This window comes from Chiloscyllium plagiosum, chromosome 10, assembly GCF_004010195.1.
Source record: "Chiloscyllium plagiosum isolate BGI_BamShark_2017 chromosome 10, ASM401019v2, whole genome shotgun sequence".
In the NCBI taxonomy this organism is placed as follows: domain Eukaryota; kingdom Metazoa; phylum Chordata; class Chondrichthyes; order Orectolobiformes; family Hemiscylliidae; genus Chiloscyllium; species Chiloscyllium plagiosum.
Window position 1 is genome coordinate 47,679,808 of NC_057719.1, and position 12,083 is coordinate 47,691,890.

The 12,083-nt window shown below is 36.4% G+C and overlaps 1 protein-coding gene across 2 annotated transcripts in view; it reads right to left on the bottom strand.

The window, feature by feature from the left end:
* Nucleotides 1–1,287: 1,287 nt before the first annotated feature.
* The window catches only part of wdhd1 (WD repeat and HMG-box DNA binding protein 1), a 35,429-nt gene continuing 24,633 nt past the window's right edge, over nt 1,288–12,083 (bottom strand). The window contains exons 13-20 of one of the 2 annotated variants that reach the window (XM_043697705.1): nt 11,756–11,893; nt 10,829–10,985; nt 9,437–9,551; nt 7,336–7,467; nt 5,986–6,191; nt 4,648–4,808; nt 2,943–2,999; nt 1,288–2,554 (exon numbers count right to left, since the gene is read on the bottom strand). In XM_043697705.1, coding sequence (XP_043553640.1) covers nt 2,418–2,554; nt 2,943–2,999; nt 4,648–4,808; nt 5,986–6,191; nt 7,336–7,467; nt 9,437–9,551; nt 10,829–10,985; nt 11,756–11,893 — 1,103 coding nt within the window. In that variant the 3' untranslated portion in view covers nt 1,288–2,417. The remainder of the gene's footprint in view (nt 2,555–2,942; nt 3,000–4,647; nt 4,809–5,985; nt 6,192–7,335; nt 7,468–9,436; nt 9,552–10,828; nt 10,986–11,755; nt 11,894–12,083) is intronic. The other variant, XM_043697706.1, reaches the window with a different exon arrangement.

Sequence of the window (12,083 nt, forward strand, 5' to 3'; positions counted from 1 at the left end):
ACGTTTCGGGCATAAGCCCTTCTTCCTGAAGAAGGGCTTATGCCCAAAACGTCGATTCTCCTGTTCCTTGGATGCTGCCTGACCTGCTGCGCTTTTCCAGCAACACATTTTCAGCTCTGATCTCCAGCATCTACAGTCCTCACTTTCTCCTACCTAATAGGAGTGACAGATTTGGATTGAAGGGCATTTTCAGGTTGGCAACCTAAAACTATTACTTACAATGCTACAATTATTTACAATGTATTTTATTGACTTGGACAAGAGAAGCAGAAGTTTACAGATGTCAAGAATAGGTGGCTGCAGAGGCTGGTCATTAAGTATTGTCATGGCTGAGATAGAAAGTTAATTAGTAAGAAAATCAAGGGTTATGGGGATAAAGCAGGAATGCGAATTTGAGGTTTATCAGTTCAGCCATGCTCTCAGTGAATGGCTTCCTTCTGGTCCAATATCATATGGTTGGATAGTCTATGGGTGATAAGGCAGTGAGACCAGATGAGAAGCATATAAGGAAGTGAAATGGTCATAATCTTTCACTCTTCCCTTGGCTCAGAGTGTACAAGAGCTTTGGAAAATTTAAGACATTTTGCCCTTGTTTAAAGTAGAATAAGTTCAGCAATTACAAACTAATAAAAGTAAATTCACTGGTATGGAAGCTTCTACAATTATTCGGTATTGATTTAGTAGTCTCATGGAAAAAGCTGATTTCTATTGTGAGAATCAGCAGGAATTTCTAAAAGAAAAGTCATATTTAGCTAACTTGGATTTTTTAAAAACAAATTAACAGAAAGATTCAGTGAGCTAATGTTGCTGATATGATGTATGTGGATTTATTTAAAAACTACAGATTTATGAGAGAGGTTTAGTTCATGGGACAAAAGGGAAATAAGCAATGTGGATACAAACTTAGCTGAGCAATAGGAAACAGATGAATGGATACTTTTTTTTGGCTGCAGTAAGGTTTGTTTTGGACATCCCAACTGGTCAGCACTGGGGCTTTGCTTTTCTTGATACGTAGTAATCTAATGAGCCACAAGTTCAAAGCACATGGATAATTTGAAACTTGGAAATATAGTAAACTATGTGTTGCTGGAAAAGCGCAGCAGGTCAGGCAGCATAAAAGGAGCAGGAGAATTGACATTTCGGGCATAAGCCCTTCTTCAGGCTTATGCCCGAAATGTCGATTCTCCTGCTCCTTTGATGCTGCCTGACCTGCTGCGCTTTTCCAGCGACACATTTTTCAGCTCTGATTTTACATTACATGTAATGTAATGTAAAAAATGTAAAGTATCTAAATGTATATTTGCAATGCCAATGTACACAGGTTATGGGCCAAGTGCTGGAAAACAGAATTAGAATAGATGTGATTGTTTTTGGCTGGTACAGATTCGATGGGCCAAAGGGCTTTAACTGAACTGCAGACCTCTATAACTCTATCACTGAAGGTGGCAGGACAATTGGAGAGAACAGTCAATAAAGCATATAGTACCCTGGGATATATTAACATAGGCACGAAGTATAAGGAGCAAAGAGTTTATGCTTAATTATAAAAGACACTTGTTAAACCTCAGTTGGAGTAGTGTGCCACATGGGATATGAACCCACTGGAATGTCAAGAGTGATTTTACAAGAATGGTTCCAGGGATGAAAAATTCCATTTAGGAAGATAAATCAGACAGCTTAGAACTTTTTATTTTGGAGAGAGGGTTGAAGAGAAGTGCTGAGAGGTCACGTGGGGGTAAACACAGAGAAACTGCTCCCACTAATAAAAGGATCAAGAACAAGAGGAAATAGATTTTGAGAGATTTGCAAATGAGATGGTTCAGATCTGCATTGCACTGCCTAGATGTCAATGGGGGTGAGGAGGAGAAGATCTGATGGGATGTTGGTGCGTGTTCAAGCTTCTGTATTTTCTGCCTGATGGAAGAGGTAGAGGGTATTACAAGAGTGGGAAAGGACTTTGATGATGTTGGTTGCATTTCTGTGGCAACAACAAGTGTAAATGGATTCCAGAAATGGGAGGTGAGCCTCTGATGGCTCCCAGCCATGGATGCACAAGCAGGTATGCCACTTGGAATATAGCTCTAGGAATATAAACCAAGACTATACTGTTAGGACCAAGTTGCTGGAGAAAAGAAAAGTAAAGGGAAGGGAAGAGTTCTCAGCAGAAGGTTGTTCACAGAAAAATTATTCTACTAAATTTCCAATGAGAAACAAAGTATGAAATATTTGGGCTTCGGTAATGAACATCACTGTAGCTTGTTATTTCTCTTCTCTCTTTCTGTTAGGGAGAAGCTTCCTTTAAAAGCAAAAAAAAAAAAAGAGTCCTTTTGCTTTATTTTCGAGAAGGGCAAATTGAGTTGTGTGACCAAAGCCACACATTAAATCAAATTACTTTGTGGATATCAAATTGTTTTCTTCTAAAACCAATGCATGTAAACAATTAATAGTTCACAGGACAGATAAAACTTCATAATCACAAAGAGTTTAAGTACTGTACGATCATTTCTTACCTTAAATGGATTGGCACGTGCAAGCATACTGTTTGTAAGAGTTACTATTGACAAGAAAGTTATAAAATCAGAATCTGTATCATAAATCCAATACTAGTTTTCAATTTCACTAATACTGTTCCATTCTAAAATTTATATCAATGATTTTATGATACAATCATTTTGGCAGTGACACATTTAAAAGGAAGCAATCCTGAATTAAGCATCTACTTTCAGTTTGTAATTAACGTAATTTTCACAATTAGACAACCAGCCAGCTGATTCAATGCAAATGCCTATGATATAATATGCATAGTTGTGCAAACGTGTTAAATGCCAATATGTTGGCTTTTAAATGAAGACTAAAGTCAGTATATTATTTTATCACCTTTAAATAGACAACAAAGTAACATGCATAATTAATATACACTAATGGCAAACTACTCTCAGTACCTGATTTTGGAGTTATTTGTTCCACGGGACCAAGATTTTTACTAAATGGATTTAACCCTGCAGTACAGAAGAACAGTTTTCAATAAGTAATCAACACAACAAAGTGGTTTTCTGCATATGTTTGCTTCAAACACATATTACCAGCACAAAAATAAACAGAAGTTACTTTTGGAACATGTAAAAAATTACACATCAGTATTTACTTGTACAAATATTTTCTTCTATTTACTTCAAAGTTCTGAATACTGATATAAAATGGATCAGGATTTGCTAAGCAGGAAGGTCGAAAGAGTGTTGGAGTTTTTTTGAAAAAGTAACAAAGAGGATTGATGAGGGCAGAGCGGTAGATGTGATCTATATGAACTTCAGTAAGGGGTTTGACAAGGTTCCCCCTGGGAGACTGGTTAGCAAGGTTAGATATCACAATATAGGGACAAGTAGCCATTTGGATACAGAACTGGCTCAAAAGGTAGAAGACAGAGGGTGGTGGTGGAGGGCTGTTTTTCAGACTGGTGGCCTGTGACCAGTGAAGTGCCACAAGGATCGGTGCTGGGCCCTCTACTTTTTGTCATTTACATAAATGATTTGGACGGGAGCATACGAGGTACAGTTAGTAAGTTTGCAGGTGACACCAAAATTGGAGGTGTAGTGGACAGTGAAGGAGGTTACCTCAGATTACAACAGGATCTTGACCAGATGGGCCAAAGGGCCGAGAAATGACAGATGGAGATAAATTCAGATAATTGCGAGATGCTGCATTTTGGGAAAGCAAATCTTAGCAGGACTTATACACTTACCATTAAGTAAGGTCCTAGGAGTGTTGCTGAACAAAAAGTGCAGGTTCATAGCTCCTTGAAAGTGGAGTCGCAGGTAGATAGGATAGTGAAGGCGGCATTTGGTATGCTTTCTTTTATTGGTCAGAGTATTGAGTACAGGAGTTGGGAGGTCATGTTGTGGCTTTACAGGACATTGGTTAGGCCACTGTTGGAATATTGCGTACAATTCTGGTCTCCTTCCTATCGGAAAGATGTTGTGAAACTTGAAAGGGCTCAGAAAAGATTTACAAGGATGTTGCCAGAGTTGGAGAATTTGAGCTATGGGGAGAGGCTGAACAGGCTGGGGCTGTTTTCCCTGGAGCGTCAGAGGTTGAAGGGTGACCTTATAGAGGTTTACAAAATCATGAGGGGCATGGATAGGATAAATGGACAAAGTCTTTTCCCTGGGGTCAGGGAGTCCAGAACTAGAGGTTATAAGTTTAGGGCGAGAGGAGAAAGATATAAAAGAGACCTAAGGGGTGACTTTTTCCACACAGAGTGTGGTACGTGTATGGAATGAGCTGCCAGAGGAAGTGGTGGAGGCTGGTACAATTGCAACATTTAAAAGGCATTTGGATGGGTATATGAATAGGAAGGGTTTGGAGGGATATGGGCCGGGTACTGGCAAGTGGGACGAGATTGGGTTGGGATATCTGGTCGGCATGGACGGGTTGGACCGAAGGGTCTGTTTCCGTGCTGTACATCTCTATGACGACATGCAGCTACAGGAGCTGAAGCACAATTTTTGTTCAAGTCTTGTTCAAATAATTTCATATCAGAGCAATGAATAAAAATCTGGTCTCATAATTGGTTTGGACTTCTAAATATGCTAAACATGTAAAAAGTCATCTAAAATAAATTTAGAAAGTGGAATATCTAGCCAAACTTACTTCTCTTTGCATGAACTGTTTCCTCAGGATCCAATTCATTGTTACCATCTCCTTCTGCATTATTCTGAATATCTTCCTCACTTCCTTCTTCCTTTTCAATGGAGTTTTGAGCTGGAGGTTGCACATGTGAACTCCATTTGGTCACTGTTCTTCTATAGCTGCTTGAGAAAGACAGTTTCAATAACCAGCAAATTTTAGACCACTAACATTTACATCCTGAAATAATTAAACAAGCCTACTTTTGTGCACAAAGTTTTAATGCAAATGCAAAAAAATGTGGCAGTTGGATTCTGAAGTTACTTGCAACTTCTTCATTTGGTTGCAATTAGTTGAAAGCAACATGAAATTGTTAAATGCTCATTAAATTCATTTGATCAACTGTGTAATTTATTGGATTTAAGATCAAATAAAAAAAGTGTAAAAAGCCCAAGTTCTAAAGTGCCATTTTATTCCTAGAGGTTTTCCCACTCAAATTCAGTTCATGTTTCAGAAGAGGATATTGAATTACTTGTCATGGACACTGAAGTGATTTTCAAAATAAACCACAGGACTGAGATTTCAATCTCTCCACAAAAGAGTTCAACATAAAGTATCTGACTAATAAAATTAAAAATTTCAGAAAGGAAAGGATAAAATGTAGTCCTTCTTTCAACTGTTGCACATTTGTAGGAATAAGTGATGAAACAATAAAATAGCATTGAGACATGCTTATGAACACCAACATCGATTATAACAGAACTACTGAGAAATATGAAACTTGAACAGGCATGAGCACCTGATCACAAATTTTGGTGAGATGTTTCAAAGTGCAAAATGCTGATTAAATGGTATGGGCAAGCTGAAATACCTTTAAGGTATTCACATGAAGTAAAATCACAACTGCAAATCTTCTAGTTCGAAATATATCAGATTGAACCACAGTACAACCTGAAGCATACCACAAGCATACCCCTATTTTGTGTCATGCATGCAGTTTTGTTTTCATATCATGCAAACAAGTTATATGGTCTTGTGAAAAACGATCTCAGTGGATAGAATTATTTGAATTATGGAAATACATTTTCAAATAGCTCATGATTAAATGGAAATATAGGTAATAATGAGTTAAGAGGTATAGTCCACAAAGTACCAAAGGCATCTATCCCCACTAGATTTAGACAACAGATATATAACTTGATGGGCACCCCTCTACATCAAGTGCAGAGTAAGAAGACAGGCCTCCACGAATTACCACAGCAAGTGGAAGTGAACCACTGCTGTTGGTGTCATTCAGTACCATATTCTAGTCAACTGAGCCAAACAATACACTGCAATAACAAATTAACAAAAAAGCAATACCTCGCCTTTGGATCAGCTTGAAAGTCATCTTCATCTTGTACTGTCAATAATGCTGTAGCTTTCTCCTGTGCGAGGTTGCTAAGGCGTTGGGCAAGAGTTAGATGTTTTGAACGTGAAGCATATTTGATAGCCAAATTTAAGACGTTCTGAGTCATAAATTCAGTGAGTTCTTCACAACGGAATTCACGTTCTGCCTTGCACGACAGCTAAATGACAAACAGAATGTTAGCTTTCTTTCCAATTGAGCTTCAACGAAAATGTGATGATAATACTCATTTAATAAGTCTTGTTATAAAAATTAATTCAAAAATATTTTTAAAAGTTTAACAATGCACACTATGTAAATAAATGCAAGGACTTTCCAGACAAAAACAATAAGCTATGTATATTGGAAATCTGAGCTAAAGAAATTCTCATGAATATTCAGCAGTTCCGGCAAACATTTTGGACTTTTTCAGCTAATGAACTTGTGACAAAACATTTTGAGCACATTTCTAACAATTGTTATTTTTATTTCAGCACGCTCTGGAAAAACTGGCTTCCGCACACAATCATATGCCACTTCTAGCAAATGTAGGTGAATTATGAATATGACTAATAACCTTCGTTCAGTTGTAAGTGTAGCTAATAGTGCCCTCAGGATTGTCCAGCAAGTACTTCCTAATCTTGGCTTCACAAGCATGGGCTAGCTGAACACAGCTCTGCTGACTACAAACAACTGAAGGAACCTGGTGCTCTGCTTAGCACACTTTGTGTATGAATTTCAGTGTTGGTGCAATGCCAGTTACACAAGTCATACATCTCAATGACTGGACGATCAAATCAAACATCATGAAATTTAAGACCTGATGATGCTTTACACATGTATTGTATTAAACAGGAGCATGTAATGATAATCACAGATTGTCCCCACTGCGGTATGCAACAATAAATGAATGGCTTTAATTCTCCAGAAAGCTGTTCCATTTACCACCAGCATATATGATGGAAGTTTCCGTTTCAAGAAGACTAAATATTAAAAGGTAAAAATATTCAGAAGAACCAAAGCATTGCTTTAATATTAAGAGTGTCTGTGTATATTCTGCAGCTGTCAGATAAACACAAATTTTGATTTAACTAGCTAAATCAGCAGCTCAAACGTTGCATTGTTTAAAGAAAAGCAATAGGATGTTCAAATGGTATACAGCCTACCCAGTTGAGTATGCTGGCAGCATGTTAGCAACACCAGTGTACATTTGAAATGTAATTGCACTCACAACCCCTTACTTTGTCTCTCTCTTCAAAGACAGGAAGGAGAGGATGTGTATGTTTGCAGAAACAGCTGCTCAAGATTATATAGAATTTACTCACAGCAAACATCTTCATTAGTAGTTCCTGCTGTTCCTTTAGTGCCTGGTGTTTTGCAGTTTCATCAAATTCATAACCATTTTCTGCCAGATAGTCAAAGTGATTATGAAATAGCACTGATCGCCAGTAATGTTCCTGGGAAGATAGGAAAGAATTTAAATGACCCATATTATACTACTAACAAATTGCAACAGATTTTCTATAAACAACAAATATTTTGGATCAAGTTATTTATATTATTGCATTGAAATAAGCAACTGGTTTATATATAATGAAAGCCAGCCAGACCATTTATTCGTGAAATTGATTATTGCTTAGAGAGGCAAGTCTTAAATTATGTGCCTCCATTTTCTAACCATTACATTGTGTGCTAAAAGTTATACTGCAGCACCTTTTTGCAGCTTTGCAAGATTACAGACAACAACGTAAACACAAAGTGGTATTATTTGATTTTGGATAACAAAGTAACAGTATTTTTTGTTTTTCAGTATTTTGAACTGAAATGAGGAAAGGACCTTTGAAAGTAAAAATTATGAAAGGGAATGCTGTACCTTTTAAAAGCAGCTACCAGCACTCATGAAAGTGGTCTTTAAACTGCTTTTTGGTCAAGCAGTGGAGGGAGGTTAGATCTGGATGGGCTGGAACCAGGGGTTGTGTACAAAGTGAGATTCAGCTGGCAACAACTAGCTGATTGGTCTGTGGAGTAGTAACTAATCATTGATGCCAACAACTACAAGATTGGCCCTGGGTAGCTGAGGAGTTTGTGGGGATAAACAAAATGGCCAGAAGCCTTTAAACATGTGGAAAGGGAGATGGCATTGCTCCCTCTCCAGTGAAAAAACAACCTAATGTCTGAAGAAAGCCAATTTATTTTCCCCTCACCAGTTGCTATATCTGTGGTTTTTAACCAGTAATTAATTAAGAGACTTTACGATTGTAAATCAAATCACTCAGAGCCTTCTATTTAGCACACTTTCATATTTTAAACTTCTGTGACAACTCTTGGAATAGCTGGGCTTGATGTCCAGTGTGCCATCCCAGTGAGGCATGATAACAACTCCACTTTATTGTGGCCTTTGAGGACTGCTGTGGCAATAATGTTCACCTCACATCACTTGAGTGGCAAACTAGTAGAGCTTGTTGCCCACCAGTAGCAGAATCCACCTGATTTTAATTTACAGCAAGTTCTTTACTCATCACTTTTACCTAATGACATTGATGTAAATTAGCGCCATCCACTCCCCCTCCCAAAGAATATCATAAAATCATATTGGAAGTCAATTATAACTATATTTTAAACATTACACAGTGTTCAAAATTCTCTAATATTCCAGGTGTTTTTTTAAAAATAAAATCTACACAGGCAATTTCATAAAACAAATAGGGAACTGTCAACACCCAGCCGCTCTCATGAAGCACGTACAAAATGTGCATGCACTGTACACCTTCCAGTGCACATTCTGTTTATTTGCTTACATTATTGAGCTTATTTAAGCACTTCTTTTTTTTAAAAAAAAAGACAGGGTGTTTCACAAAGTGTGCATGTGTATAACTTTCAACATGCATGACATGAACCTTTCGATGGTGACAGGTCTTCCTGACACCCAACAGTAATGAAAACTGTTGGTTAATAAATGAATTGGTAATTTTGAAATATTACATCCATAGTTTTGCAATTCTGTGCACATCAGTTTAGAAAGGACTCTACCATCTACTAAAAGCTTAAAAATATACACTCATAAACAGTTAGATGCAGGTATCCACTCCAACTTTCTTTGAGTTGCTTTTCAAAATTAATTCAGTAAATGTACTTCAGATTCTCCCTAAACTGGTAAATTTGTATCAATTCAATAAAGCAGTCATGCACAAATTTGCATCAGAATCAATATGACAAATTCTCTTTAACATGGCTCCTTTAACATGGCATAAAAGCAAATAATAATTCATCTTTAATTTTATCCATTTTGAAATCAAGAAATAAGGAGGTGTAATATTTGAAATTTTGCAACAAGTTAAAATTTGTTAAAATTAAAGAAAAAGCAATGTTTGGGAATTACTTCAGGGCACTGCATCAATGCAAAAGAACATACCACCTATCACATACCTCCATTTGTCCTTTTTCTGAACTAGTTTGACAATAAGGGAGTTTCAATGGTAGAATTGTTACAGTGGGACGTGGAAGTGTAGGTGGAAATCTAGAGCCTTTACATGGAATACATCTGTCAACAATAAAATTATATTTTAGTTCTCAGGAGTAAGACATTTTAAATCACATCATCAATCTTGCCTAATTAGCTTTCCAATAAGCAGAACAAGGTTTCTTTTAACTGCATGGTCCAAAACAATGAAAATATTGCCATGGAGAAATACATGAGGTCAACTAGTTCTCCATAAATAAAATAGGGCATAATTTCAGTGTTATGGAAACAGAGTGATGCATTACAGCAACTGTGTCATTTGAGAGCTTTCGTATGAATGATACAAAGGCTTAGCATATTTTTTAAAAGTGCAGATTGTTTTGAACTGTGAAGCTATTTCATAACGGATTCTTAACTTACTGAAAAATTGTAAAATTGGAGGGCAACTGAATTGCAAGATCAGACTTTTTAAAATTCCTTCAGGTCAGTCTATCAGTTGAATTTATTTCCTTGAAATTAATTCAGGTTGTAGCAATATTGAGCCTGGGACCACAAAATGACTAAAATATGACAAAAGTATTCACTTTCAGATAATCATAAGAATGGCAGTACATGTAATGAAATAGTCCTACTGATTATTAATGGTTCCATTTCACACGCAATGTTAGGGTAACAGAAAGTGTATTGTACAGAAGGTGCTTCTCTTTGCAAAGCTTCTAGAGCATTTTCCATTTTTCAGAAATGAGCAACTTTAATTTTAATAGAGCTGAAACCAGAGTAAGTTACGAAATATGGAGTTTCTGAATCATAAAAGGAAATTAATTTATTGCTTTAAAAAAGTAGTGTATATGCTTCTCTAGTGGAAAAGCTGCATAGTTATTTCAAGCAGGATCAAACTACATTGCAAAATGTGCTGCATCGTCTGTGTGAAGATACAACATATGCATTTTTAAAATAAACAAAATTATTTAACTGCAACTTAAACATATTTGGACACTAAATGTGCAAGTATCGCAGTTTTACCACTGAACCAAAGGTTTTTCTGCTTTGCACCAATGATAATTTTGTAATATTAATACACCCAAACAGAAAAACTGTTCAAAGGTCGGGAAAGAATTATAAATTCATTTTTCTTAGCCATCTGAAATTACAGCAGCAGTAGCTGCTTTTAGTTTAAAAAGAATTGAGCAATCTCTAAAGTTTACGATGTAAAGCAATGCAGAGAACAATTAAGAGTTTGATCTTTACCATAGTTCAAAACTGCTACTATCTGAGGTTTCTCTCCAAGGGCACTTTTCCATTTTAATAGAACAATCATGTACACTATATGTATCTGCTCATCTGCATCCTTTCCTTACCTGAGCTGCTGAGGGTTTTCATGGATACCAACAACCCAGTAATAGTCAGATTTGCCTTTGCAATGATCCCTGGTGTTCGAAATAGGAATCCAGGTGCTCCCTAAAGATCTGTTTAGCATTTGTACGATCCCTTCTGAATCTGCAAATACTGGGGTACCTACCAAAAAAAAAGTATTGAACAATAGACAATTGATTTGCATATCTAATGAAAGTTGCATTGTTCTGGGATTGTTAATGGATTACAAACAACTTATAAATTCTACTTCAAAAAGACGAACTATAATACAAAGACGATCAAGTTGGAACTTCAAATCAGATGTATGATTGAGATTCTTAAAGTTGAAATGTAGCAGTTCTGCTACAACATTTTACACCTTAAACAAAAAGATACGATACCTGCTGCTGTAAAATAAAAATCTAATACAGCAATGGAATGCAGGGAGGCAGCCTTTATTCAATGTTAAGAAAACACAAGTTAAAAGCATATGGCCATATGTTTAAGAACTGCTAAAAGAAACTTTTAAAACAAAGATGCACCACAGGTCGATACATTTCCAAGGAAGGCTTGGATTTCATTAATAATTCTTCAATAATTTTAATGAAGAATCTTATTCAAAAAATTCATTTTTTCTTTTCCCTTTCAGTGCTCATTGCGCCGTTGCAAAATTTCAGTATTTCCTCAGTTTTTTCCTAATCTATAATATTTATCAACACATTTTGAACATATCGCAGCACATTTAACATATATGCACCATTTCCAGGTGAGGAGTTCTCCTTTTATTTAATTGGTAGTACAGAACTGGAATATTGTTGAGAAAAGAAATTGCACTCATCAGGTCAGATGAAAGAACTATACTTTCTCTTCTTCATGGCCTGCACACTATATCCTAAAGTATTTGGAATATTAAGAGTAGATATTAAAATCACCTTCAGCAGAGAAGCCCTGCCACATCAGATAAGACTTCCTGGTAAGAGGAAGGGACGTTCCTTGCAGAATCTGCCGTTTCCTTCTTCCTAATTCCATTATTTGCACCCCCAAGCACTGATCTCCATCAAAACCAGTACCTGAAGAGAGAAAGGTCATAAATTTAAAAAAATTAAAATTTTCTTCAATAAATTTTACCTTCAGAAAGGGTTATTTCAAAGAAATTTACCATCTAGCTAAGTGGGTGAAACTATTCATTGGTTATAAAGTGCTTTGAGACTTCAGTTAGTTATGGAAAGTACTATATAAAATTAAAAATCACACAACACC